Source organism: Bos grunniens, chromosome 18 (genome assembly GCF_055505025.1).
Source record: "Bos grunniens cultivar Pamir isolate PY7600 chromosome 18, Bosgru_T2T1.0, whole genome shotgun sequence".
Taxonomy (NCBI): domain Eukaryota; kingdom Metazoa; phylum Chordata; class Mammalia; order Artiodactyla; family Bovidae; genus Bos; species Bos grunniens.
The window spans coordinates 55,536,806-55,560,297 of record NC_141182.1 but is presented as its reverse complement, the minus strand read 5'-3'; the positions used below and the strand labels follow the sequence as shown (position 1 = coordinate 55,560,297).

The 23,492-nt window shown below is 51.5% G+C and overlaps 1 protein-coding gene across 5 annotated transcripts in view; it reads right to left on the bottom strand.

The window, feature by feature from the left end:
* Positions 1 to 250: 250 nt before the first annotated feature.
* The window catches only part of SULT2B1 (sulfotransferase family 2B member 1), an 84,345-nt gene continuing 61,103 nt past the window's right edge, over positions 251 to 23,492 (bottom strand). For 4 of the 5 annotated variants that reach the window (XM_086353423.1, XM_086353422.1, XM_086353425.1 and 1 more), the window contains 6 exons: positions 15,667 to 15,806; positions 8,786 to 8,994; positions 6,142 to 6,268; positions 5,796 to 5,890; positions 2,376 to 2,556; positions 251 to 470 (listed from right to left, as the gene is read on the bottom strand). In XM_086353423.1, coding sequence (XP_086209549.1) covers positions 277 to 470; positions 2,376 to 2,556; positions 5,796 to 5,890; positions 6,142 to 6,268; positions 8,786 to 8,994; positions 15,667 to 15,727 — 867 coding nt within the window. In that variant the 5' untranslated portion in view covers positions 15,728 to 15,806 and the 3' untranslated portion in view covers positions 251 to 276. The remainder of the gene's footprint in view (positions 471 to 2,375; positions 2,557 to 5,795; positions 5,891 to 6,141; positions 6,269 to 8,785; positions 8,995 to 15,666; positions 15,807 to 23,492) is intronic. The other variant, XM_086353426.1, reaches the window with a different exon arrangement.

The window sequence follows — 23,492 nt, the reverse complement described above, 5'->3', positions numbered from 1 at the left end:
GGATCGCAGCACTCTAGCCGGGGGGAGTCAGGTGCCCTGCGCTGGCCTCCCGGCCTCCATCTTCGCCTCTGGGAGAGGATTCTGGGTCACCGGCCCCACAGGCGTGCCGGGTGGGCTAGAGGACCTCGCCGTCCCCCAGGCCTTGGGCGCCCCCCTGGGGCCCCCATCCCAGCCTCCGAGTCCCCAGGCGGCGCCCCGGCCCGCCCGCCGGCGGCACATCCCCTCCGCGGCGCACCGAATAGCCCGCGCAGTAGAGAGACGCTTTTATTCTCAGGGTCACGGGTGGGGTGCTTCGGAGGCCTGATCTGGGTTGGGGCTCGGGCCGGGACCGGGGTCGGAGTCCGGACTGGCGTCCTCGGGGTCCACGTCCCAGGGGAAGGTCGGCAGCCCCCGCATCTGCTCGCGGTAGGCGCGGTCGAAGGCTTCACTCTGCGCCAACGTGAAGTGGTTCTTCCAGTCACCGCAGACCCCTGGAGGGAGCGGAGGGAAGGCGGAGCTGAGGCGCAGCCAGAGCGTCGTGCCCCCGCCCCAAGAAGCCAGCACCCTCTCTCCCACCTCCTGGCCTTTGCCCATGCAGCGCCCTTTGCTAGAACCACTGTCCTTCCCCTCCCCCACCCCATATCTCCATTTTGCTGAAGGCTGACAGTTTATCACTGGCCACCAGTCGCCTGGCCAGACCCCCGGGCACCATTCTTGCCCCTCCCCGTCAGGCTCTCTCTGCCCTGCTCACCCCTCCAGCAGACCTCTCCCCTTACCCCCGCCCTAAGCTCTTAAATATCTACCCAGAGCATCCGCCTCCGCATCTAGCATCCTTCCCCGGCGTTGTATCACCTCCTCTTCCAGCTGTCCTTCACCTCCCTGGCTAGCACAGGGCTTCCTGGCTCCAGCGCTGCTCTGACACTGGGAGCCAGTGCTTTCACGGATCAGGCTGAAGATGTGCCTCTCACAGCCACTGAGCAGGTGAGGGGTGTGACTGCTAGCTCCATGTGCCCCGAGGCAAACACTTGGGTCCCTCAGGTTGCTTTTTTTTAAAAATTTATCTTAAAAAATTATTAGTTATTTTTTTACTTTTTTGTTCTGTTTGGCCTTACCATACAGAATATGAGATCTTAGTTCCCAGGCCAGGGATCGAACCTGCACTCCCAGCAGTGGGAGTGCAGACTCTTATCTGCTGGACCAGTAGGGGAATCCCCCCTCAAGTTTCTCATCTCATGGGATAATCGGGGGCACCAGCCATTACCTGGAATCCTGGGGCCAAAGTCATTTGGGTCACAGTGTTTTGAAGTTTCGCAAACGCACAAACCACACGTTACATGACACCCCTAGTGAGGTTTCTGGGGGCTCCCTGTGACGGGCTGGCTAGTGGCGCCCCCACCAAGATGTCTATGACCTGACCCTTCGAACCTATGCACATGTGACCCGACATGGCAGAAGGGACTTCGCAGATGTCATTAAGTTAAAGATGTTAATGTTCAATGGCAAACATTCTTATAAGAGGGCCTTCCCAGGTGGCTCTAGCGGTAAAGAACCCACTTGCCAATGCAGGAGGTGTAAGAGACGCGGGTTCGGTCCCTGGGTCGGGGAGACCCCCTGGCCCAGCATTGTTGCCTGGAGATTCCCATGGACAGAGGAGCCTAGCGGGCTGCAGTCCATGGAATCGCAGACTGTAGCAACTTAGCACCCACTCACTCATCTTTATAAGAGGGCGCAGGGCGGGGGTCAGAGTCAGAGAGCAGAAGATGCTTTGAAGATGGAGGAAGGGACCACCAGCCAGGGAATACAGGCAGGTCTGGAAGCTGTGAAGGCAGGGAACTCGTTCCCCCCAGAGCCTCCATAGAAAACACGGTCCTGACACCTTAATTTTAGCTCAGTGAGGCTGATTTTGGACTTCTGACATCCAGAACAATAAGGCAGTGAATGTGTGTGTTTTTGTCCTTTGTTATTATTATTATTATTTTGGCTGCACTGCACTATTTGGAAGACCTTAGCTCCCCCACCCTTGGACCACAGCAGTGGAAAGTGCTGAGTCCTGACCACTGGACCACCAGGAATTTCCCTGAACATGTGTTGTTTTAAGCCACTATGCGTGTGGTATTTAGTTCCAACAGGAATAGGAAACTAATACACTCCCACCCTCAGCCCGTCATCCAACACTTAACTATTTCTGGGGTGAACGTTAACCCTAAGAAGGGTTCACGAAGAAGACTCCAAACAGCCTCCTAGCGTTCAGAGCTGCTATGGCAACGCTCTTCAGCGTTTAGCATCAGCTGTGTGCCAAGCTCCGTGCTAACAGGCCCAGAGAGGTTAAGTGACTCGCCCAAGACACACAGCCAGGTGGTGGCCTAATGGAGCTTAGAGCCCCAGAGTCCCCTCACCTTTCCGGAGGAAGGCACCATGGCGCTGGTCCAGCAGGCTGTGGGGCAGCAGAGAGAAGTTGGACATGGGGTTGGCCTTCATGGCTTTGAAGGCCGAGTGTGCCACGACGGACTCCAGCGCCTCCTCGCCCAGTGGCCGGCTCAGGAACTGGCAGATGCGCTGCACGGAGCTGCGGAGATCCTGGGGGCAGAGGAGGCATCAGCGGAAGGAGGGGACCCCAGGCCAGGAAGGGGCACCAGACCCAGAATCTGGATGCCTGAGCCCCCACCGCTGGAATCTGGGTTGGGGGGCAGGATTCTGTCTCTTTGCCTCAGTTTCCCCACCTCCAGGTGGAGGGGTTGGGCCGTGGCTTCTGGGGGTTTCTGCAGTGTGGGCTTTTGGAGGTTCTGTGGGGGCAAGGGAAGGATGGGTCTGGGTCGGAGGTCACAGCAGGAGGCAGGGGTCGGTCCAGCATCTCATGCAGAGTGAACGCTCCTTTAGATTCAAAATTGGTCTGTGCCCAACCCTGCCCCGCTCCAGGTCCCAGAAGAGCCCTACCATTCACCCAGGGCCAAACTCCTGGCCTGGCCTTGGCTCCCCTTCCTCCCTACCCGCTCCCCCTCTTGCCCCTGTCAGTCGTCAGCCCCTGAGCCTCCTGCTTCAGCTCTCTGCCGCCTCCCCTCCTCTGTGTCCCCACAGCCCCCACCCCTGGCCCGGCCTCATTCTCCCCCTGTGAGCCCTCACCCCAGCCTCCACCCTGGCCTTCTCACGGCCTCCCTGCCTCCAGTTCCCCACACCCAGAGCTGACCCTGTTCCTCCCCTACTCCCAGCCCTCCTGTGGCTCTCCAGTGCCCCAATCCCCAGGCCTGGCTTTCTTTTTTTTTTTTTAATATTTATTTATTTAACTGTACCAGGTCTTAATTGGGGCATGTAGAATCTAGTTCCCTAACCAGGGATCGAACTCAGGCCCCTGCATTGGGAGCATGGAGTCTTAGCCACTGGACCACCAGGGAAGTACCCCCCGCCCCGCCCCCGCCAGGTCTGGCTTTTAAGGTCAGGCGTGGCCGGGTCTTTCATCTCCTTCCTGAGCGGTCCTCGCTGTGGGCTTTGGCACGGGGCTGTCACAAAAGCCCTGCACCACCCTTCTCTGCCTGGCAAACTTACCCCTCCAGATGCCACCCAAACATCACCTCCCTTGTGACTGACGGTTCAAATCACTGTGGGTTAAGCACCTCCTGTGTACCCATCTCTAGTCCAGGACTCTCAGGTATATTTGTGCCAATCCTCCCAATGGCTTGGCAGAGAGGTGTCATTACCCCCATCGGTGAGTGGAGGCTCAGAGAGGGAAAGACACTTGTCTAGGGTCACACAGCCAACAAGGAGCTCAGATTTGAGTCCCCAAAGTTCATGACCCTCCCGTCTATCTCCCTGCCTTCCCTGACATGCAGCGCCTGGCACAGACGCTTGTGGTCAGCTCCACCGACCCCACGGCCTTGATTTTCCAGGTTATTCTTAGTTTCATAAGCATTTATCCTCTTGAACCGTTGATGTGTCCCAGAAATTCTAACGTGTTGGCTGTTCCTCACACCCAGGGGCAGCCCAGAAGCTCTGTCAGGCTGCGTGGCCCAGTTTTTGGTTCAGAGGATAAAGCTGGGTGGAAAAGATAGGGGAGGGGTGATGCCGAAGTCTTTTCTGGATCTTTCCATCAAAAGAGATTTACCAGAGTGGAAAATAAAATAAAATAAACCCATGGGATTCACAGCGAAGAGCTGTGTGCCTCGGGCAAGTTCTCAGCTCTCTTGAGGCTAAACTACCTCAGTTTGCTCCTCTATAAAATGGGAGCAATAATAATATTGGGGTCAGCCATTTAAATATACCATTTTCTGGACTTCCCTGGTGGCACAGTGGTTAAGAGTACGCCTGCTAATGCAGAGGACACGGATTCGATCCCTGATCTGGGAAGACTGCACATGCCTTGGAGCTACTAAGCCCGTGCGCCACAACTACAGAGTCTGCATGCCGCAACCACTGAAGCCTCCGTTCCTAGAGCCTGTGCTCTGCAACAAGAGAAGCCTGAGCTCTACAATGAAGCAGAGTCCCTACTTGCCACCAGTAGAGAAAGGCCACACACAGCAGCAAGGGTCCGGAGCAAGCAAAATAGAAAATAAAATAAAGTATACCATTTTTTGCGATTTAAGAGGCTGAAACCTCCGCTATTATGGTTACCATAGCCAGATACGCCCTTGCTCGGAACCTAATCACTCTTACCTTGCACACTATGCTAACACTTTGCTGTCCCTTGTCAGATGGTCACAAGACGCCAATGCCAGGGACTGGGGTTCTCACAGCAATCCTTGAGCCAGTATTTTCCACCCATTTTTAAGGATGAGACCTCTGAGGTTCTGAGAGATTTTAAAGAGTCTTTCAATGGCTTTTCGAACACCAAAAGCCAGGCTCTTTCTGCTATACAGTGTCAACAGAAACCAGGACACAAAAAACACATGAAGCACACACGGGATGAGAATGTGTCTGGGGCCATGGGTGAACGAACACTGGAACCTCTTAGGTTCCTAGCCTCTCAGAATAGAGCTCTGTTAAGAACACAGAACAGGGGACTGCCCTGGCGGTCCAGTGGCTAAGACTATGCTTCCAATGCAAGGGGTTTGTGTTCGATCCCTGATCAGGGAACTAAGAGCCCACATGCCTTGAGGTGCCACAAAAATTTTTTTAAAAAATTTAAAAAGGAACATGGAACAGTTGGACACCTTCACTGTGGATCTGGTCCAACTAGAAGCCCAGCGTCCTCCTTGCAGTCAGGCAAAGCTGTAGTCATTCTTCATGGCCCCTTCTTCCAGGCAGCCTTCCCTGATTTCCCCAGCCAGAAGGCCTTTCTCTCCCAGGTGCCTGTCCCAAGGACGTTCCACAGGGTCCAGCCAGGCTCTCTGTCTGCCTCCAAAGACCATTTTCTTCCATTGCTTCCCTCTGCCTTTTAGGTCACAACCATCAGGAAGCATCATCACTTCTTGAGGGTCAGGGTTCTGTAGCATCTCACTTAACCTATAACCTCCCTTGCTTAGAGCCCACCTGTGGCTCCCACCTACTCAGAAAAAAGCCAAAGTCCTCACTCTGGGCCCCTATCCCCTCTCTGCCCTCGTATCCCACCCCACCCCCTCTCAGCTCTGGCCTCTTGGCTCCCTTTGGAACACTTCAATCACACTCTCACCCCAGGGCCTTTGCACGGACTATTCCCTTTGCCTGAGACACATTTTCCCCAGAGAGCTCCATGGCTCTCCCCTGACCACCCTTCTGAAAATCACGCCCATGTGCATTAGGGATGCTCTGCTCCCTGCTTGCCTTTTCTCCTTAGTTCTGTGGGAAGCGGAGCTGGTGGGTGGGAGGTGGGAGGGGGGGAGCAGGGCTGAGGTGGGGGAGGGGATCACCTGCTGCATCTCCTCGTAAGTAATAAACAGGAAGTTCTCTTTGCCCTTCATCCGAATCCAGCCCTTAATGTGGTCGAACCAGGAGCCGAACTGCACTGCGAGCAGAGAGACAGGAGGGTGAGGGACAGGGAGCCGAGCCAGCCCCCCTGGGGCTTGGAGGAGCCCAACCAATGCCCCATGGCCCCAGGCTTGGCCCCTCAGAGCTGGAGCCCTCCCTCCAAGCCCCCACCACCCCACCGCCCAGTCTCTGCCTTGCTGTCTCTCCCCACTTCCTTCTTGGCCCTCCTCCCATCTGGGCCTCCTTGGGGCTCACTGGCCCCCCAACCTCACATGCCCCAGTCCTCACCTTCGCCTTTGAGGAAGTTCTCCAGGAACTGGTCGGGCGTGCCAGGATCCTTCAACTGCCTGGCAATCTTGGAGTAGTGATAGAGTGAGACCGCCACATCCCGGGGGTTCCGGCCCATGTAGATCACCTGTGTGCGGGCAGGGGGAAGAGGGGAGAGGGTGTCAGTCCCTGAGGTTTCCTGACCTGCAGCCCTCTCCCTTCTGATATCTGCAGCAGGACGGACTCAGGGTAGACTTCTGGAGGGACTTCCCAGCTAATCAGGGTTCAGATCAGTTCGCCTTGGTCCATAGCAGGGGAGGGCACCCTCCAGCCACACTCTGGGAAAAGAGAGGGACTGTTTCGACACCAGGTAGAGGGGCAGTTTGGCTTCAAGAAATAAAGAGTGAAGGAGACAGGCATGCAGGGTAGGTGATGGAGATCATGGTGAGGGGTGATGACCAACAGAGAAAGGCGGCCACCTCTGCTTCCTATTCCCACGGCTGGGGCCCCAGCCTCCTCCCCAGCCTCCTAGCCTCCACACGGCCCCAGAGGCTCTTTCTACACCCACCTGACCGTGCCCTCCTTGGCCCTCTGCCCCAAGGTGGAGTCCCAGCCCCTGGGCCTGGCATTCAAGGCCCTGATGACCCGGTTCCAATCTGTTTGCCAGCTTGATGTTCTGCTACTAGCCTTACTCCAGCCCCATCAGATATGTCCTCTCTCAAGACCAAGGTTAGCCATGCAGGTGGTCAGTCACACCTACGTGGCCAACCTCCAACAAAAACCCTGGATGCCAAGGCTCGGGTGAGCTTCCCTGGTGTGTGACACTCCATGCGTGTTGTCACATGTCTTTGCCAGAGGACTGAGCACTGTCCATACAGCTCCACTGGGACAGACCCCATCAGAGCTGGTGCCTGGTCTCTTGTGGATGCGCTCCCAGGCACCTCTTCCCTTCACCAACTTTAATTTCTGTCCTTTCTCTGTGCTAAGTCGCTTCAGTCATGTCCGACTTTTTGCAACCCTATGGACTGTAGCCTGCCAGGCTTCTCTGTCTGTGGGGATTCTCCAGGCAAGAATACTGGAGTTGGTTGCTGTGCCCTCCTCCAGGGGATATTCCCAATCCGGAGATTGAACCTGAGTCTCCAGTGGCTCCTGCATTGCAGGCAGATCCTTTACCGCTGAGCCACCGGGGAAGCCTATCCTTTCATTGTAATAAGCTATAACTGTGATCATAACAGCTTTGCTGAGCAATCCCCACCACTTCTCTGTCCGTACTCACTCCCTTCCTTGGTGATCACACCAGTCTCCTGGCTTTAATTCCTCTCTCCGTCTCTATTTCTTTATCTCTGTCTGTCTCTCTGTTTCTGTCTCTGTTTCTCTCTGTCTCTATTTATGTACACACACATCTCAACAGGTTGCAAACAGATGTGCCCAGCACACATCACTCCTGTCAAGCCCAGATTCGTCTCTCTCACTGTCCACCGGCATCCTCCACTTGGGTCACAGCAGAGCCCCCCACCTTCCCCCAAAACCTCTCCTTCCCTTCTCAGTCCACGGCAGCCCCAGCCTCCCAGCTCCTTACTGGACGTGCCAAACCCCCTGCCGTCACCCTTGACTGATGCTCCTCCCACACTCACATCCAACCTGCCGGCAAATATTCCTGGTTCCAGCTTCAGAATACACTCCAAACCCAGTCCTTTTTCCTTCACCTCCACAGCCACCGCCTTGTTTGTCTCCACGGCCACCTTGCACCTGGTCTGTCGCCTCCCCGCCCCCCTCCCTCCTCCCCTCCCCCGCCCCGCCCCGCACTCGCTTCTGCCCTCGCCCTGAGCGTCTGTTCCCTGCCTTGCAGCCAGAGGGCGCCCGGGAAAACCTAAGTTGGTCCCTGTTTCTCCTCTGCGCAGAGCCCGCCCCTGGCTCCTGTCCTCCTCAGAGACAAGCAAACTCCCCACCAAAGCCCGTGCGGCGTTTGCACATTGTGGCCCCTATTAAATCCCTGACCTCATCTCTGCTCCGCTCCCCTTGCTCACTTAGATCCAACCACACAGTCCTCCTGAGTAGACCTCAGGCCTGCCACACCCACCCCAGGGCCTTTGCACCTGCTCATGCCCCTTCCTGGAACATTCTTCCACCATCCCCGACACCCCCGTGGCTCCTCCCCTCACATCTCAAGTCTTTACTCAAATGGCATTGTCTTGCTGAGGCCTCCTTTGACCCCTCCGCTATTTAGAATTGCAACCCTTACCTCTAACTCCAACCCCCACCTTCTCCTCCTTCTCGATGTGAATATATCATCTTGGATGTATTAACTATTTTCCTTATTTTTAAAAAGATGCTTATATAAATTCATTTGGGGTCCAGGATCTTAGTCCCCCAACCAGAGATCAAACCCATGCCTCCTGCAATGGAAGCGTGGAATCCTAACCACTGGACCGCCAGGGAAGCCCCAGCATTTTCCTTATCTATTCCATCTGTTCTTGGCCTGCCCCCTTTAGAGCGTGGGCTCCCAAGGCAGGTGTTCCTGGGCATGTGTTTGCTGCTGTTCTAGATCAGGACCAGGCACATAGTGGCTGCTTAACATGCTGAGTTCATCAGAGAGTTATGCTCCACCCCTCCTCCACTCCCCCCTGCTCCAGCGACACACACACACCCCTCCCTCCTCCTGTACCTTGGCCTTGGAGTTGAAGAAGGCCTTGGCGAAGAGCTGGATGGGGAGGTGGGAACTCATGAGGCGGGGGCTGGGCTGGTTGGGGAGGCTGAAGGCGCCCATGATGGCTTCACACCAGGGCGACCGCTTCCAGATGGGCACCGAGTGGATCCAGGAGGGGTCTCCGTCCTTTAGGATTAAGCTCAGGATCTCAATCATCCAGTTGGTCCCTGTTGGGAAAAACTGGGCAAGTTAATCGGAGGTAGGGCTTCCCTGGTGGCTCACACGGTAGAGAATCCACCTGCACTGGAGGAGACCCAGGTTCGATCCCTGGGTCGAGAAGATCCCCTGGAGGAGGAAATGGCAACCCACTCCAGTATTCTTGCCTGGAGAATTCCATGGAGAGAGGAGCCTGGCGGGCTACAGTCCATGGGGTCGCAAAGTGTCAGACATGACTGAGCCACTAACACTTTCACTTCCCCCCTGTCTGCGGGCTGGATGCAGAGATGCCAGTGGAAACTGGGGCTCCTGGGGATGGCAGAGCCATAAAGCGGAAGAAGCGAGGATGCCGGAATCTGCATGGATACCCCCCACCCTTCCCTCCATCCATCCCACACTGGTTGTGCAGAAGGCAAATGCCCCCCCCACCTCCACCCCCAGGGTACATAGGATTCATTCCCTATGGACCAAAACTGCAAGAAGAGAACAGCCCGACAGTTAAAGGAGGAGGCTGGGTCCTGTCCAGACCACATAGTTTCCGTTCTTGAAATCAGGAGACCTGCCCAGCCACACTTGCACAGAAAGGATCCTTGGAGTTCAAAGGGGAATGATGTCAAGAGATGTTCTACCCAGACCCCTTCCGGTAAAATTCATCTTGGCTAAGAGTTGCGTGTGCACACATGGGAAGATCCTGAGATATACCAAATACGGACTGTGAACCAGGCAAATCAAAATGATTGGCCAAAGGAAACCCGGAAGAAATGCCCCATAAAAGTAATTCAAACTGCCACAAAGGTGCGACTCAGAGACTCTCCCCCTGAGTCGGCCCGTGTACCTTTTCCTCTTAATACATAACTTGACTCGCGTCATGACTCTCCTTTGGGTAGAAATTCTTTTCTGCAAAGCCAGAGGGCCAGGGCCCTTATCACTGTCCACTGGTCTAGTAGCTGGGATCTGGCACTCTTACCGCCTCGACCCAGCCACTCTCTGGCTGGGAACCCAAGCCCGGCTCTAAGCCATTGCAGGCCGATGCCACCTGAGATCAGTTAGAATTTACAGGAATGAGAATAGATTCCTTTTTTTTTTTTGCCTCACCACATGGCTTGTGGGATCTTTGTTCCCTGACCAGGGATTGAGACCAGGCCCTGGGCAATGAAAGCATGGAATCCTAACCACTGGGCTGTCAGGGAATTCCCAAGAAATAAATTTCTATTGGGTCAGCCTAATGAGATTCTGAAGCACTCCATTAATACACAGAGGAAGCTGCAACTGAATTCAGGTGGCTGGACTTAAAATCTCAGCGCTTTTCACTACCGCTTCTTGGGAATAAGCCCTTGATTTCTTTGGTGGTGGTTTAGTCACTTGGTCGTGTCGGTCTCTTGCGACCCCATGGACTGTAGCCCGCCAGGCTCCTCTGAACATGGGATTTCCCAGGTAAGAATACTGGAGTGGGTTACCATTTCCTTCTCCAGGGCATCTTCCTGATCCAGGGATCGAACCTGCATTGCAGGCGGATTCTTAACCAACTGAGCCATAGTGCCACAAACATCACATTGTAGGAAGGGGATCTCATTCATGACCAGGTTCACAAGTCTGGGTTCCAGGAGACTGCCGGCAGGTCAGATGAGAAATAACAATAATATGAACAATCACTTGGTCTTAGTGTTACATCGTCCTGGATTCTAACAACTACCCTGTACCAGTTCCCAGTGTATCATCTCTCAGCTCCAAACCCGTTCCTGGTTCCCTGTTCCTTGACATTGGAGCTGGAGAGTATGATCAGATCTCATTGGCCACCTGGCGCAATGTGACGCTTGGTCAGTAGAGGGCGCTGGAGGAACCCTGCAGAAGGATGTGGTTTCTCTTCCTGGTTCTCCGGCTTCCCCCAGAAGGTTTTTTTAAAAAAATATTTATTTATTCATTTTTAGTTGAGCTGGGTCTTCCTTGTGGTGTGAGGGCTTCTCACTGAGATGGCTTCTCTTGTTGCAGAGCAGGGCCTCTAGGCACGTGGGCTTCAGCAGTTGTGGCTCTTGGGCTTAGTTGCTCCCGGGCATGTGTGATCTCCCTGGACCAGGGATCGAACCCGTGTTCCCTGCACTGGCAGACAGATTCCTAACCACTGTATTACCAGGGAAGTCTCCCAGATGGCGCCTGTGACGGACAGAGGCCAGCAGCGCAGTGCGCAGAAAGATGCAGCAGTGTGTATAAAGTTTATATTGTGTATAATTGCAGAAGATGGGAAACCAGGATATGTGAATCAATAAGGAACTAGTTCAACAAGTAAAACAAGGATTCTTGTACATCCAGTGTTATGAAATACTATGGAACTGTAAAAACCAACAAAATCCCAGGAAGCTCTTTGTTTACAGTTCTAAGATGGGATGGTGTCAAAATACAAGGAAAAAGAAGGCAAAACCATTAAAAAAAATGAAGCAGAATGATGTGTATCATTTGTTAACTTTTGTGGGAAAAAAGTAACAAAAAAATGTACGTTTTTGCTTGTACATAAAATTCTGAAAAGATACACAGAGACTGTTGGTGACTTGGGAGGAGAGGAATCTTTTGTACCTCTTTAATTTTGAACTATGAATACATGACTTTCTAAGAGAAATTAACATATTTTAAACTTAAAAAAAATCTAGAATAACTAGACATCATATGCAAAGAACCTTGGTCTATACCTCATACTATGTGTAAAAATTATCTTAAAATGAATCTTAGACTTTAGTGTAAAATCTAAAACTGTAAAATTTCTGGAAGACAAAAAAGCCATCTTTATGACCTTGGTTTAGGAAAAGTTTCCTTAGCTATGACATCAAAGTCTGATCCATTAAAGAACAAATTGACAATGGGAGCTCATCAAAATTCAAACTTTTGCTCTGAGAAGACGCTGAAAAGAAAATGAAAAGACAAGCCACAGACTTGGAGAAAATGCCTGTAAAAAGCATACCTGATAAAGGATGCATACTCAGATTACATAAAGAGCTCTCAAAACTCAATAATTAGAAAATCAACCAACCAATTAAAAAGAGTACAAAAAAAATCTGAGCAGACACATTGCTGAAAAAGGTATATAACAGCGGACTTCCTGGGTGGTCCAGTGGTTAAGAATCCACCTGCCAATGCAGGGGACACAAGTTCCATCCCTGGTCTGGGAAGATCCCACATGCCTCAGAGCAACTAAGCCCGCTCACCGCTATTACTCAGCCCTGGTTGCACAACTAATTGAAGCCTGCGTGCTCTAGGGCCCACAAGCCAAAGTTTCTCAGTTTGTATGCCGCAACTATTGAAGCCTGAGCGCCCTAGAACCCACACGCCACAGCTACTGAGCTTAAGTGCTGCAACTGCTGAAGCCCAGGCACCTAGAGCCTGTGCTCTGCAGCAAGAGAAGCCACTGCAATGAGAAGCCCGAGCACCACATGAAGAGTAGCCTTCACTCGCTGCAACTGGAGAAAGCCTGCACAAAAAGCAAGGAAGGCCCAGTGCTGAAAAAAAAAAAAAAAGATATATGATGGTTTGTAAGCCTCTGAAAAAATGCTCAGCTTCATCAGCCAGTAGACACATGCAAATACAAGCCACAATGAAATACTAGAGCACGTCTGTTAGAATGATTTTGCAGGGACTCTCCTGGTGGTCCAGAGGTTAAGACTTCCTGCTTCCACTGCACATAGCAGGGGATATGCCCCTGGTTGGGGAACTAGGATCCCACATTCCCTGTGGTGTGACCGAAAAAAAAAGAAAAAGAATGTTTTTTTAAAAAAACTTGACAATATCAAGTGTTGACAAGGAAGCAGAGCATCTGGAGTCCACCAATCTTGCTGGTGAGAACACAAGAGGGTAAACAGCTTACCCAAAAGTACAAGAGGGTTTCCACTTTGGAGCCGGTTTGGCAGTTTCTCAAGTTAAGCGTATTTAGTTCCATAAACTCAACAGTTCCAGTGCTAAGTATTTACCCAAGATAAGTGGAGAAGTATTTCCATGCAGAAACCTGTGTGAGATGAATTATGGCAGTTGTATTTGCCATACTCAACCCAACCTGGAAACAAGCCAAGTGTCCTTCAGCAGATGAATGTATAAAACCACCATGGTCCATCCATTTTCTGGAGAACTCCTCAGCAATAACAAATACAACAACTTGAAGGAATCTAAAATGCGTTGCTGGGGCAGGTGTAGGAAGGAGAGGGTGGGACAAGTGGAGAGAGTAGCATGGAAACGTACGTAAAACAGATAGCCAGTGGGAGTTTGCTGTCTGACTCAGGGAACTCAAACCGGGGCTCTGTGACAACCTGGAGGGGTGGGATGGGGTGGGAGGTGGGAGAGAGACTCAAGAGGGAGGGGACATACATATACTGATGGCTGATCTATGTTGACGTATGGCAGAAGCCAACACAATATTGTAATTATCCTTCAATCAAAAATAAATTAAGAAAAAAAATACATTACTCTGAGTGAAAGACGTCAGTCTCAAAAGTTACATGGAGTATGACTCCTTGTGTGTGGCATTTTGGGAAAGGCATAACTACAGGGGCAGGAAATGGATGACTGGTTGCTGGGGGTGGGGTGAGGAGAGAGCTGACCACAGAAGGTGTGAAGGGATTTCTGAGGGCAGGGAAAGCACCGAGTCCTGGCCATTCAGGGCGCCAGGGAATTCCCTGAACCATTCTACATCTCAACTGTAGTGTTTCCTGTGTATGTCTATCAAAATTCACAGAACTCCAAGAGAAATGAAAATATGTCCATAGGCAGATTTGTATATCTATGTTCCTACAAGCATTATTAAGAGTCAGAGAGTGAAAACAACCCAACTGACTGCTTATCAACTGATAAATGAATAAGTATACCTAATAGTATACCCCTTCAGAAAAGAATCCACCAGCAGTGCAGAAGACACGGGTTCAATCCCTGGGTCGGGAGGATCACTGGAGAAGGAAATGGCAACCCATTCCAATACCTTTGCCTAGAGAATCCCATGGACAGGGAAACCTGGCGGGCTACAGTCCACAGTGTCACTGAGAGTCAACTGAAGCCACTGAGCACGCAGGCAGTACACTCATATCATGAAACATTATTCTGCTATAAAAAGGAATGAAGCACTGACAATGATGTGTGTCAACCTCAGAAACATGCTGGAACTTCCCCGGTGGCTCAGCGGTCAAGAGTCTGCCAATGCAGGAGACATAGGTTCGATGCCTAGTCCAGGAAGATCCCTCGTGCTTCAGCAACTAAGCCCAAAATGCACCGCAACTACTGAGCCTGGGCACTAGAGCCTGCAAAGCCACAACTCCTGAGCCCACGTGCCGCAACGACGGCAGCCTGTGCTACCTACAGCCCCTGCTCCACAGCAAGAGCAGCCACCGTAATGAGAAGCCCGGGCACTGCAAGTGGAGGGTAGCCCCCACTTGCCACAGCTGGAGAAAGCCCACACACCCACAAAGACTCAGCATAGCCGAAAATAAATAATAAATAAATAAAATTATTTTTAAAAAGTGGGCTAAGTGAAAAAAAGCCAGACACAAAAGACCAGCTCTTGTACTAGTCTACTTACACGAAATGTCCAGAATGGGCAAAATCATAGAGTAAGAAAGCAGAATAACGGTGCCTAAGCCTTGAGGGTGGAGGGGGCGGGTTGGAGGTGATGGCTAATGGGAACAGGGTTTCTTGTTGAAAGTGAAGTGAATGTGTGAATGCCTCAAGCATGTCTGACTCTTTGCAACCCCATGGACTGTGGCCCGCCAGGCTCCTCTGCCCATGAAATTCTCCAGGCAAGAATACTAGAGTGGGCAGCCATTCTCTTCTTCAGGGGATCTTCCTGACCCAGTGACTGAACTGGGGTCTCCTGCATCACAGGCGGATTCTTATCTGAGCCACCAGGGAAGCCCTGTAAGTAATGGAAATGTTCTAAAACTGACTACAGTCGTGGTTTGCACAACTCTGTGAATATCCTACAGCCAAAGAACTGTGTACACTTTCCAATGCGTGGATTTGGAAGTATACAAAGCGTATGGTATGTGAATTATTCTTTTAAGTGTTACCCAAAAAATCCTCATAGAACTCTCTGTTGAAAAGGGTGAGTATAACATTTTGAAATTCTTCAAAAATATTTTGAAAAAATATCTTTGTTCAGAGCTGTGTCTCTGCACCTGGCAGACAGTTAGTAAGTAGCATTTCAGTAACCAAATGAAGAAAATTAAGATCTTTCCTTCCGCCCTCTCTTCCTCCCTTCCTTTCACGAATATTTGTTGAATGTGTTTCACTGTTTTAGGCTCAAAGAACACAGTCACGATCAAGAGGAAGCAAAATATCTACCCTCATGGAGCCAGGTTCTAGTGAGGAAGACAGACACTAAATCAACCAAGGAAAATATAGTACAGTGGCTGGCAGGGAAGACAAGTATGAGGAGACTTCAAGGATGGAGAAGCTGTTTTAGCCAGGAAGGTCTCAAAGACCCAGCATAGGGGCCGGGAGGGAGCCAGGCACTCAGGGATCCGGGGAGGGGTGCCCCCTGGCGGAGGGACCGGCCATTGCAAAGACTTGGCTCTGAACAGAACAAACGGGTCCCCGTCCCCACCGCCCCTCCCGCGTTCTTCTCCCGCTTTGTCCTCGGTGTCACCCTCTCACCCTCGGCCCCACACTCACCCAGCACTCTCCCTAGTGCCCCCCTCCCGGCCCGGCCCGGCAGGTACCTGACTTGGGGTAGGTGACGATGAAGATGTCATCGTCGTGTACTTCGGCGTTCTCTACCATGCTGATGCTCTCAGGTGAGTAGATGCCCACGGGGAAGAGGATGCCTTTGTACCTGAAGTATTCGCCTGACAAATTTTGGCTGTAGGAAGGTAGGGGAGACACCGTGAGGACCGGAGACGAGGCAAGGACAGAGGTCACCCTTGGGAGAGCCTGCTTTTTTTAATTTTAATTTTTTTTTTTTGCCATGCTGCCTCATGCAGGATCCCAGTTCCTCGACCAGCGATAGAACCCACGCCCCCCAGTGGAAGCTCGGAGTCTTAACCACTGGACTGCCAGAGAAGACCCAAGGGGCCTGCGTTTGAGCGTCCTTCGAGGTCCCAGGAGCCTGCCCAGGGGTCCAGCTTTACAGCAGACGCTTCCAGAACTGATGGCGACAGAAAGTGGAGGAGGGATCTTAGGGCAGAGGACAGAGGGCTACTAAGGACATGGGCGAGGAGCACTCCGTTCATTAGTAGAACTTTCTCTGCACCTCGATTCCTCATCTGCAAAGTAAGGCTGATTTACTAACACCTGGTAACAATTCTGGGCTTCCCTGGTGGCTCAGAGGGTAAGGAATCTGCCTGCAATGCAGGAGACCTGGGTTTGATCACTGAGTCAGGAAAATCCCCTGAAGAAGGGAATGGTACCACACTCCAGTATTCTTGCCTGGAGAAATCCATGAATAGAGGAACTTTGCAGGCTACAGTCCATGGGGTCCCAAAGAGTCAGACACAACTGAATGATTAACACTCTGACTTCACTTCATAATATTCGTACCAAATGACAATGATTGGTATCTCCATTCTCTGGATGAAGACATCGAGGCCCAAAGAGGTCAAGTGACTTGCCCAAAGTCACACAGCTGGCGGGACACACAGCACTTCACCCCTGCAAAATGGGACTAAGCGCTTTCCTTATGTATACTCTTCCCCCCAACCCTCAAAGAAGATGCTCAGTCACCACCTCCATTTTACAAACACAGGCCAGAGGAGTCAGGTGCCCTGCCCATTCCTGCACGGCCACTGAGACGCAGAGCCGACCTGCGAAACCCGTATGTGCAGTCACCCGGGAAGCCGGAACAGTCTTCAACTTCAAGCCCCTCAGAAGCCACTTTCCCCAAAACCCTGCAGTGTGTTCACAGAGCCATACAGGGACATACTGCTTCCCGAAGTGAGATGCTTTGAGAGCAATCCATTTAATTCTCTGACTCTGTGCTATGGCAGCCTCCCTTGGGGTTTCCTGTCTGTGGCGTGGGAGAGAGATAGGTATTTGGGGGACCTGGCTAAGGTGAAACTGAGCTGAAGATACATTTCACTGGACTTCTGTGGGATATTTACAAGGTTGGCCGGCACGTCTGTGTATTGTTACGGGGATGGTGAGCTGGTTGGGTGCAGGAATTGCTTCTGGGAGCGCTGGTTGGGCATACAGACAGGAAGGTTAGGGACATGGAAGTCGGATCATGATATCACATGTCCAAGGGAGCTTGGCGTCACAAGTATGGCGTATGGGAGGAGACTCAGATTTTTGATTTTTACTTTTTGGTATGGGCTTCCCTGACAGCTCAGACAGGAAAGAGTTTGCTTGCAACGCAGGAGACCTTGATTTAATCCTTAGGTTGGAAAGAACCCCTGGAGAAGAGGATGGCAACCTGTTCTTGACTGGAGAATTCAATGGACAGAGGAGCCTGGTGGACTACAGTTCATGGGGTCACAAAGAGTCAGACTCCATTGAGCAACTAACACTTTCACTTTCTTCACGAGGCATGTGGGATCTTAGTTCCCTGACCAGGCGTGGAACCTGTGCCTCTTTGCAGAGGAAGCATGGGATTTTAACTGCTGGACTGCCAGGCAAGTCCCTAAAATAATTGCTTTTAATAAAAAGGAAGTGAGGTGAGTGTTGGACCCAGTGAGGTTGAAACCCCAGCTGACTTGCACAGGCCTTTTCTGTTATTTCTTCCTCATCTGCCCAGTTGACAGATGAGAAAACTGAGGCCCACTGAAGGCTGAAACTTGCCCAGGGATCTCCCAGTGTCCTTCCTGAAGGCCTCCACCAGAGGGATGGGGAATTTCTCCAGGGCTTTCAATCAGGCTCAGGCTTGCAGGAGAAAGACGAAAGCTAGAGTACTGTTTCCCCAGATCCCAGGAGGGTTCTGGGGAGCCCAGGTAAGGCTTGGCCCAGCCAGCCAGGGTTGCCAAAGGGCAGAGTCCCAAGGTGGCGGGGCTCAGAGGAGGCTATGGAGGAAGTTGGCAGGTGGGCTATGGTCTGCTTGCCAAGGCCCCTTTGGTTCCTGGTGAGGGGACTGGAAAGGAGGGGCTGGTTACCTTAGAGGGGTGGTGGCAGGGGCTTTGCAAGCTCTGCTTCTTAGTATGTCCCAAAGTGGGACAAGTGTGAATGAGAGTGTTCTGAGGGACTTCCCTCGTGGTCCAGTGGCTAAGACTCTGAGTTTCCAGTGCTGGGGGCCTGGGTTCAATCCCTGGTTAGGTAACTAGATCCCACATGCCTTACTCAACTAAAGAGTTCTCAAGTCGCAACTATAGATTCCACAATGAATATCGAAGATTCTGCACACCACAGCTAAGACCCGCTGCAGCCAAAATAAATAAATATTCAAAAACAAATATTTTTTTAAAGTGTGGTTCTGGAGCCGGGCGTCTCGGGTTCAGAGTTGAGCTTTGGCACTCCCTAGCCGAGGTAAGGCCCAGTGCTTAATCTCTCTGTGCCTTGGTTTCCTCAACTGTAAAATGGGGATAGAAGAAGTCACATAATATCTTGGTTAACAGCATAAACCCTGGAGCCAGAATCCATGAGCTTGAATTCTTCCTCCCTCTAGCTGTGTGGCTGTGGGTAACTCACTTGACCTCTCTCCGCTTCAGTTCTTTCATGCATAAAATGGGGATAATAAGTAAACATTACCTCATAGGATGGTTGTGAGCATGTAACAAGTGCTTAGAAATGGGCCTGGCATAAGAGTATGCATTATATAAATGTTTCTTAATTTTTGGTGGGAGGATTTAATGTATCATTTGACTTGTAGTCGAGTCAAGATAGGATTTGACTCGTAGACCACGTTCAATAAATCTGGACTAAAATTATTGTTATTATACCCAGTAATAGAGGCAACACTAGGCGTTGTGTGAGCCCAGAGGAGAGGTTAGTTGGCACAACCTTTGGCACACAGTAGGCCCTCTGCTGGCCCTCAGCACGTTGTAATTAACTTTACTGTTCAGGGATGTCAGAGGCTGAGCACAGGCAGCGGAATTAGTGATGTCACTAGTTGTCAGGCAGATTTAACCCAGTGGGCGGGACTGTGAGGTCATCAGTCACTAGGCAGATTAGCTGCTAAGTGCCTGGGTCTTGGCTACGGTGGGTTCCCTGTGTTCTCTCGGCCCTAGGCAGCAGATCTCACCTCTCTGAGCCTCAGTTTCCTCGTCTGACACGTGAAGATAACGGTAATCTCAACCTCAGGGTTTTAATCCTACCTAAAGATTAAAAGGGATAATATATGCTAAGTCCTTGACTCCTGACTGATGCTCAAAACACCTAAACTCCCTTTAGCGTTCAGTGCTATTTTAGACTTTGATCTCACCAACAGCTCCTTAAGAAAGAAATGTCCTCCCCAGCTTATGGAAGAGGAAAATGGAGTTGCAAGAACAAGGAAAAGATCCTGTGCCCTTCAGAGGTCTCTGAAATAGTCACTGAATGCATACATGCATAAATATGAGGGTGTCCCACCATCCCTTGGGCTTCCCATGAGGCTCAGCTGGTAAAGAATCCGCCTGCAATGCGGGAGACCTGGGTTCGATCCCTGGGTGGGGAACATCCCTGGAGAAGGGAAAGGCTACCCACTCCAGTATTCTGGCCTGGAGAATTCCATGGACTGTATAGGCCATGGGGTCACAAAGAGTCGGACACAACTGAGCGACTTTCACTCACACCATCCCCTTTAGCACAATCTCCAAACTGGGGGACCAAGCCCCACCCCAGGAAGCCAGGGTGGAATCCATAGTGCTAATACATTGTTGGTGCCTAACCAGTATTTGACTGAATGAATGAATGAATGAATGTGTGAATGAATGAATGAATGCGGATGAATGAATGTTTGAAGGAATATGTGATGAATATGTGAATGAATGAATGAATGTGTGAATGAATGGACAATTGAAAGTTTGAATAAATAAATGAATGCATGAACGTGTGAGTGAATGAAGGGGGTCATCTGGACAAAAAGTTAAGGAAAGTTAAAGAGCACTTGTTACATCCGTTCGTGTTCCTCCAGGGTTCTCAGGCCCCAGCATTTTTAGAATCCCCCAGGGAGATGTCAGAAACTCCCGAAGCCCAGCCTCATTCCAGGTTAACAGTGTCCAAACCTCACCACTGCGCCCCTTGAGCCCAGAACAACCAGCTACTCAATAAACGACTGAGCATCAATATTCAATTAGCAATCAAGGCATGATGGGGGCGAGCTGGGACCTCCCCGTATGTCACGAGGCTACAGGTGAGAAAATGGAGGTTGAGGGAGAGGGAACCATGTGACCAAGGCCATTTGGCAAGCACCAAACAGAGCTGAGATGTGACCTTGAGCCCCGCAGACAGTTCCGTTCTGGATCCTCCTTCCTCACATCCCCCCACTCCCGCCAAAGCCACCCAACGCACCGAGCACTATGCCAGCCTCTGGCTTTTGTGTCTGCCATTCCTCCCACCAGGAATGCTGTCTCCCTGCATTTGAGCATGGTGGCCTGGCTGGGGTTGGGGGGGCGGAGGGGCGGGGATCTGGAGTCCTGCTTGGCTGAATCTTACTGTGTGTCCCCAGACGGGTGCTGTGCGTCCCGTCTTCTCTCCCCACCTGGTAAATTAAATCTGGCCCCGGGGTGACCTTGCTTCTCCCTGGGTTCTGAGCCCAGTTGGTTTCCAGGTCAGCTCCAGGCCCTGTGGCACGCAGCGATAGCTCGGCTGGAGCCGAGGAATGAAGATGACAACTGGGCTGGGGGCAGAGGCCTGCAGCAGGAGGAACAGCAGACAGCTCACGTGATGGGCAGTGGGCCAAGGTTGTAACTAGCCTCCTCAAAGGGGCCTGGCCTGGGACTTCCCTGGTGATCCGGTGGCTAGGACTCCACACTCCCAACACAGGGGGCCCTGGGTTCGATCCCTGATCAGGGAACTAGATCCCACATGCCACAACAAAGACCCAGCACAGTCAAATAAATAAAAATAAAATAAATAAAAACTTAAAAAAAAAAAAAAGGCCTGGCCTGCCCTGCTAGGGAGACCCTGGGACACAAGACTACAAATGGCCCAACCCAGTGACCCTCCTTCCTGCCACCCCCAGACCTCCCCGTCCCTCAGGCCCTGGCTCTTCCTCTTGTTCCCCACCACCCTGGTCCAGCTCAGCTCTCCTCCTTGCCCTCTGGATCCTCAACCCAGCCTCCTCCCCAGTCTCTTGGCCTCCAGTTTCTCATTCCTGTTCATCTCTGATTGGCCCCAAGCTCAAGGCCCTACATAGCCTGGTGGAGGGGAAGTGTATCAGAACTTGGGTGCCATCCATCAGTATTTTTGTTGAAGGGACTTCCCTGGTGGTCCAGTGGCTAAGACTGTGCTCCCAGTGCAGGCGGCCCGGGTTCGACCCTTGGTCAGGCAACTGGATCCCACATGCCGCAGCTAAGCCCTGGGTGCAGCCAAATAAGTAAATATGTGCGTTGAAAAAATAAAAATAGCACTCACAGTGCTCCCTGGCCTGACATTCCTCATTCCATTATAAGCCTTAATTTGCTTATCCCCTCAACAACCCTAGGAGGCCACCCAACATTGCTACCCCTGACTTTCAAATGAGTAAGTAGAGGCTCCGAGAGGCAGCATCACTAGGCTGCTATCACACAGCCGCAGAGGGCAGAACTGGGGTCTGAACCCAGGCAGTGTGGCCCTGCAGGCTGCACCCTGAACCGCCCCTTGCCATGGGGGTAACCCCTCCCCAGTCGCCATTCAGTTGTTCTCAGGTAAGCTCATCCTGGGCACAGGCTGTAGGGGCTCGAGGGTGGAGGGGGGTCAGGAAGACACAGATTTGACCTCAGGCAACGCACATAACCTAAGTCTCAGTGTCTACCTCCTTCCCCTTGGTCACAGGACCATTTAACTCATAGGTGTATGTGACCATTATGAGTATTATATTGTATACTAGGGCTTCCCGGGTGGCTCAGTGGTAAAGAATCTGCCTGCCAACACAGGAACTGCAGGAGACGTGGGTCCGATCCCTGGGTTGGGAAGATCCCCTGGAGGAGGGCATAGCAACCCACTCCAGTATTCTTGCCTGGAGAATTCCGTGGACAGAGGAACCTGGCAGGCTACAGTCCGTGGGGGTCGCAAAGAGTCGGACACGACCTAGCAACTTAAACAACAACCATAATTGTATATTAATAGACTTCCATGAAATATCTTAATATAAGCAAAGATTTTAAAGCAGAGTTTCTCCCTCTCCTGGGAATTCACCCGAGAGAAATGGAAACTCATGTTCACATCAACATGAGTACTCAAAGTGTTTATAGCTGCCCTGTTCATAATCTCCCCAAACGGGGAAGAATCCAAATGTCCTTCAGCGGGTGAGTGGATAAACAGTGGAACACGCACACCATGCGATACTACTCAGCAATGACAAGAAACGAACCTTTGATACCCACCACCACACAGATGGGTCTCACAGGCATTGGGCTAAGTTAAGGAGGCCAGTCTAAGGAGGTCACGATGTGTATATTTCCATTTACACGCCTGTAGTGGCCTGAATGATGGCCCCCAAAGAGGTCCATGTTCCAGTCTCTGGAACTTGCAAGTGTGTTCCATTGCTCCACAAAAGGAATTTTGCAGCTGGGATTATGTTAAGAATGTTTAAAGTGTGTGTGTGTTTAAATCTTTTGACCGGGCCACGTGGCACATGAGGTCTTAGTTCCCCCACCAAGGATCGAACCCGCATCCCCTGCATTGACAACCCGCAACCTGCATTGACATTGTGGAGTCTTAACCACTGGACCACCAGGGAAGCCCAGTGTTAAGGACTTTGAAATGCGGAGAGAATTTAGCATGCCCCGAATTACAAGGGTCCTTCTAAGAGGGAGGCAGGAGGGTTAGAATCAGAGACAGAAGATGTAGTAACAGAAGCAGAGGTCGAGAGGGAAGAGATTGGAGGAGGCTATGCACCTGGCTTTGAAGATGGAGGAAAGGGCCACAAAGCAAGAGATGCAGGTGGCCTCTGGGAACTGGAAAAGGCACAGGAGGAAAAGGGAGGAACGCCCCCTGCTGACACTGTGATTTTAGCCCAGTGACACTGATTGCAGACTTCTGACCTTCAGAAATGTATGAGCACAAATTCATATTGCTTTAAGCCACTCAGTTTGTGGCAACAGAAACGAATGTGTCATTTTGGACAAAAGTCTATGGGGACTTCCCCTGCAGTCCAGTGACTAAGACTCCACACTCCCAAAGCAGGGGGCCTGGGTTTGATCCCTGGTCGGAACTAGATCCCACATGCTGCAACTAAAGATGCCATATACCGCAACTAAAAAAAAAAAAAAGGAAAGAAAATCTGCAAGCTGCAATGACAATCAAAGATTCCGCATGCCGCAACTAAGATCCAGTGAATCCAAATAAATAAATATTTGTTAACAGGTATTTGGACAGGGAATAGATTAGTAGCTGTGGGCGTGGGAAGTTGGCAGTGGAAGGGAAGAGGGCAGCTAGGGATGGGGGAGGGAGGGGTCCCTACAAAGGGGTGATGGTGTGGGTTTGTGTCCTTATTGTGGTA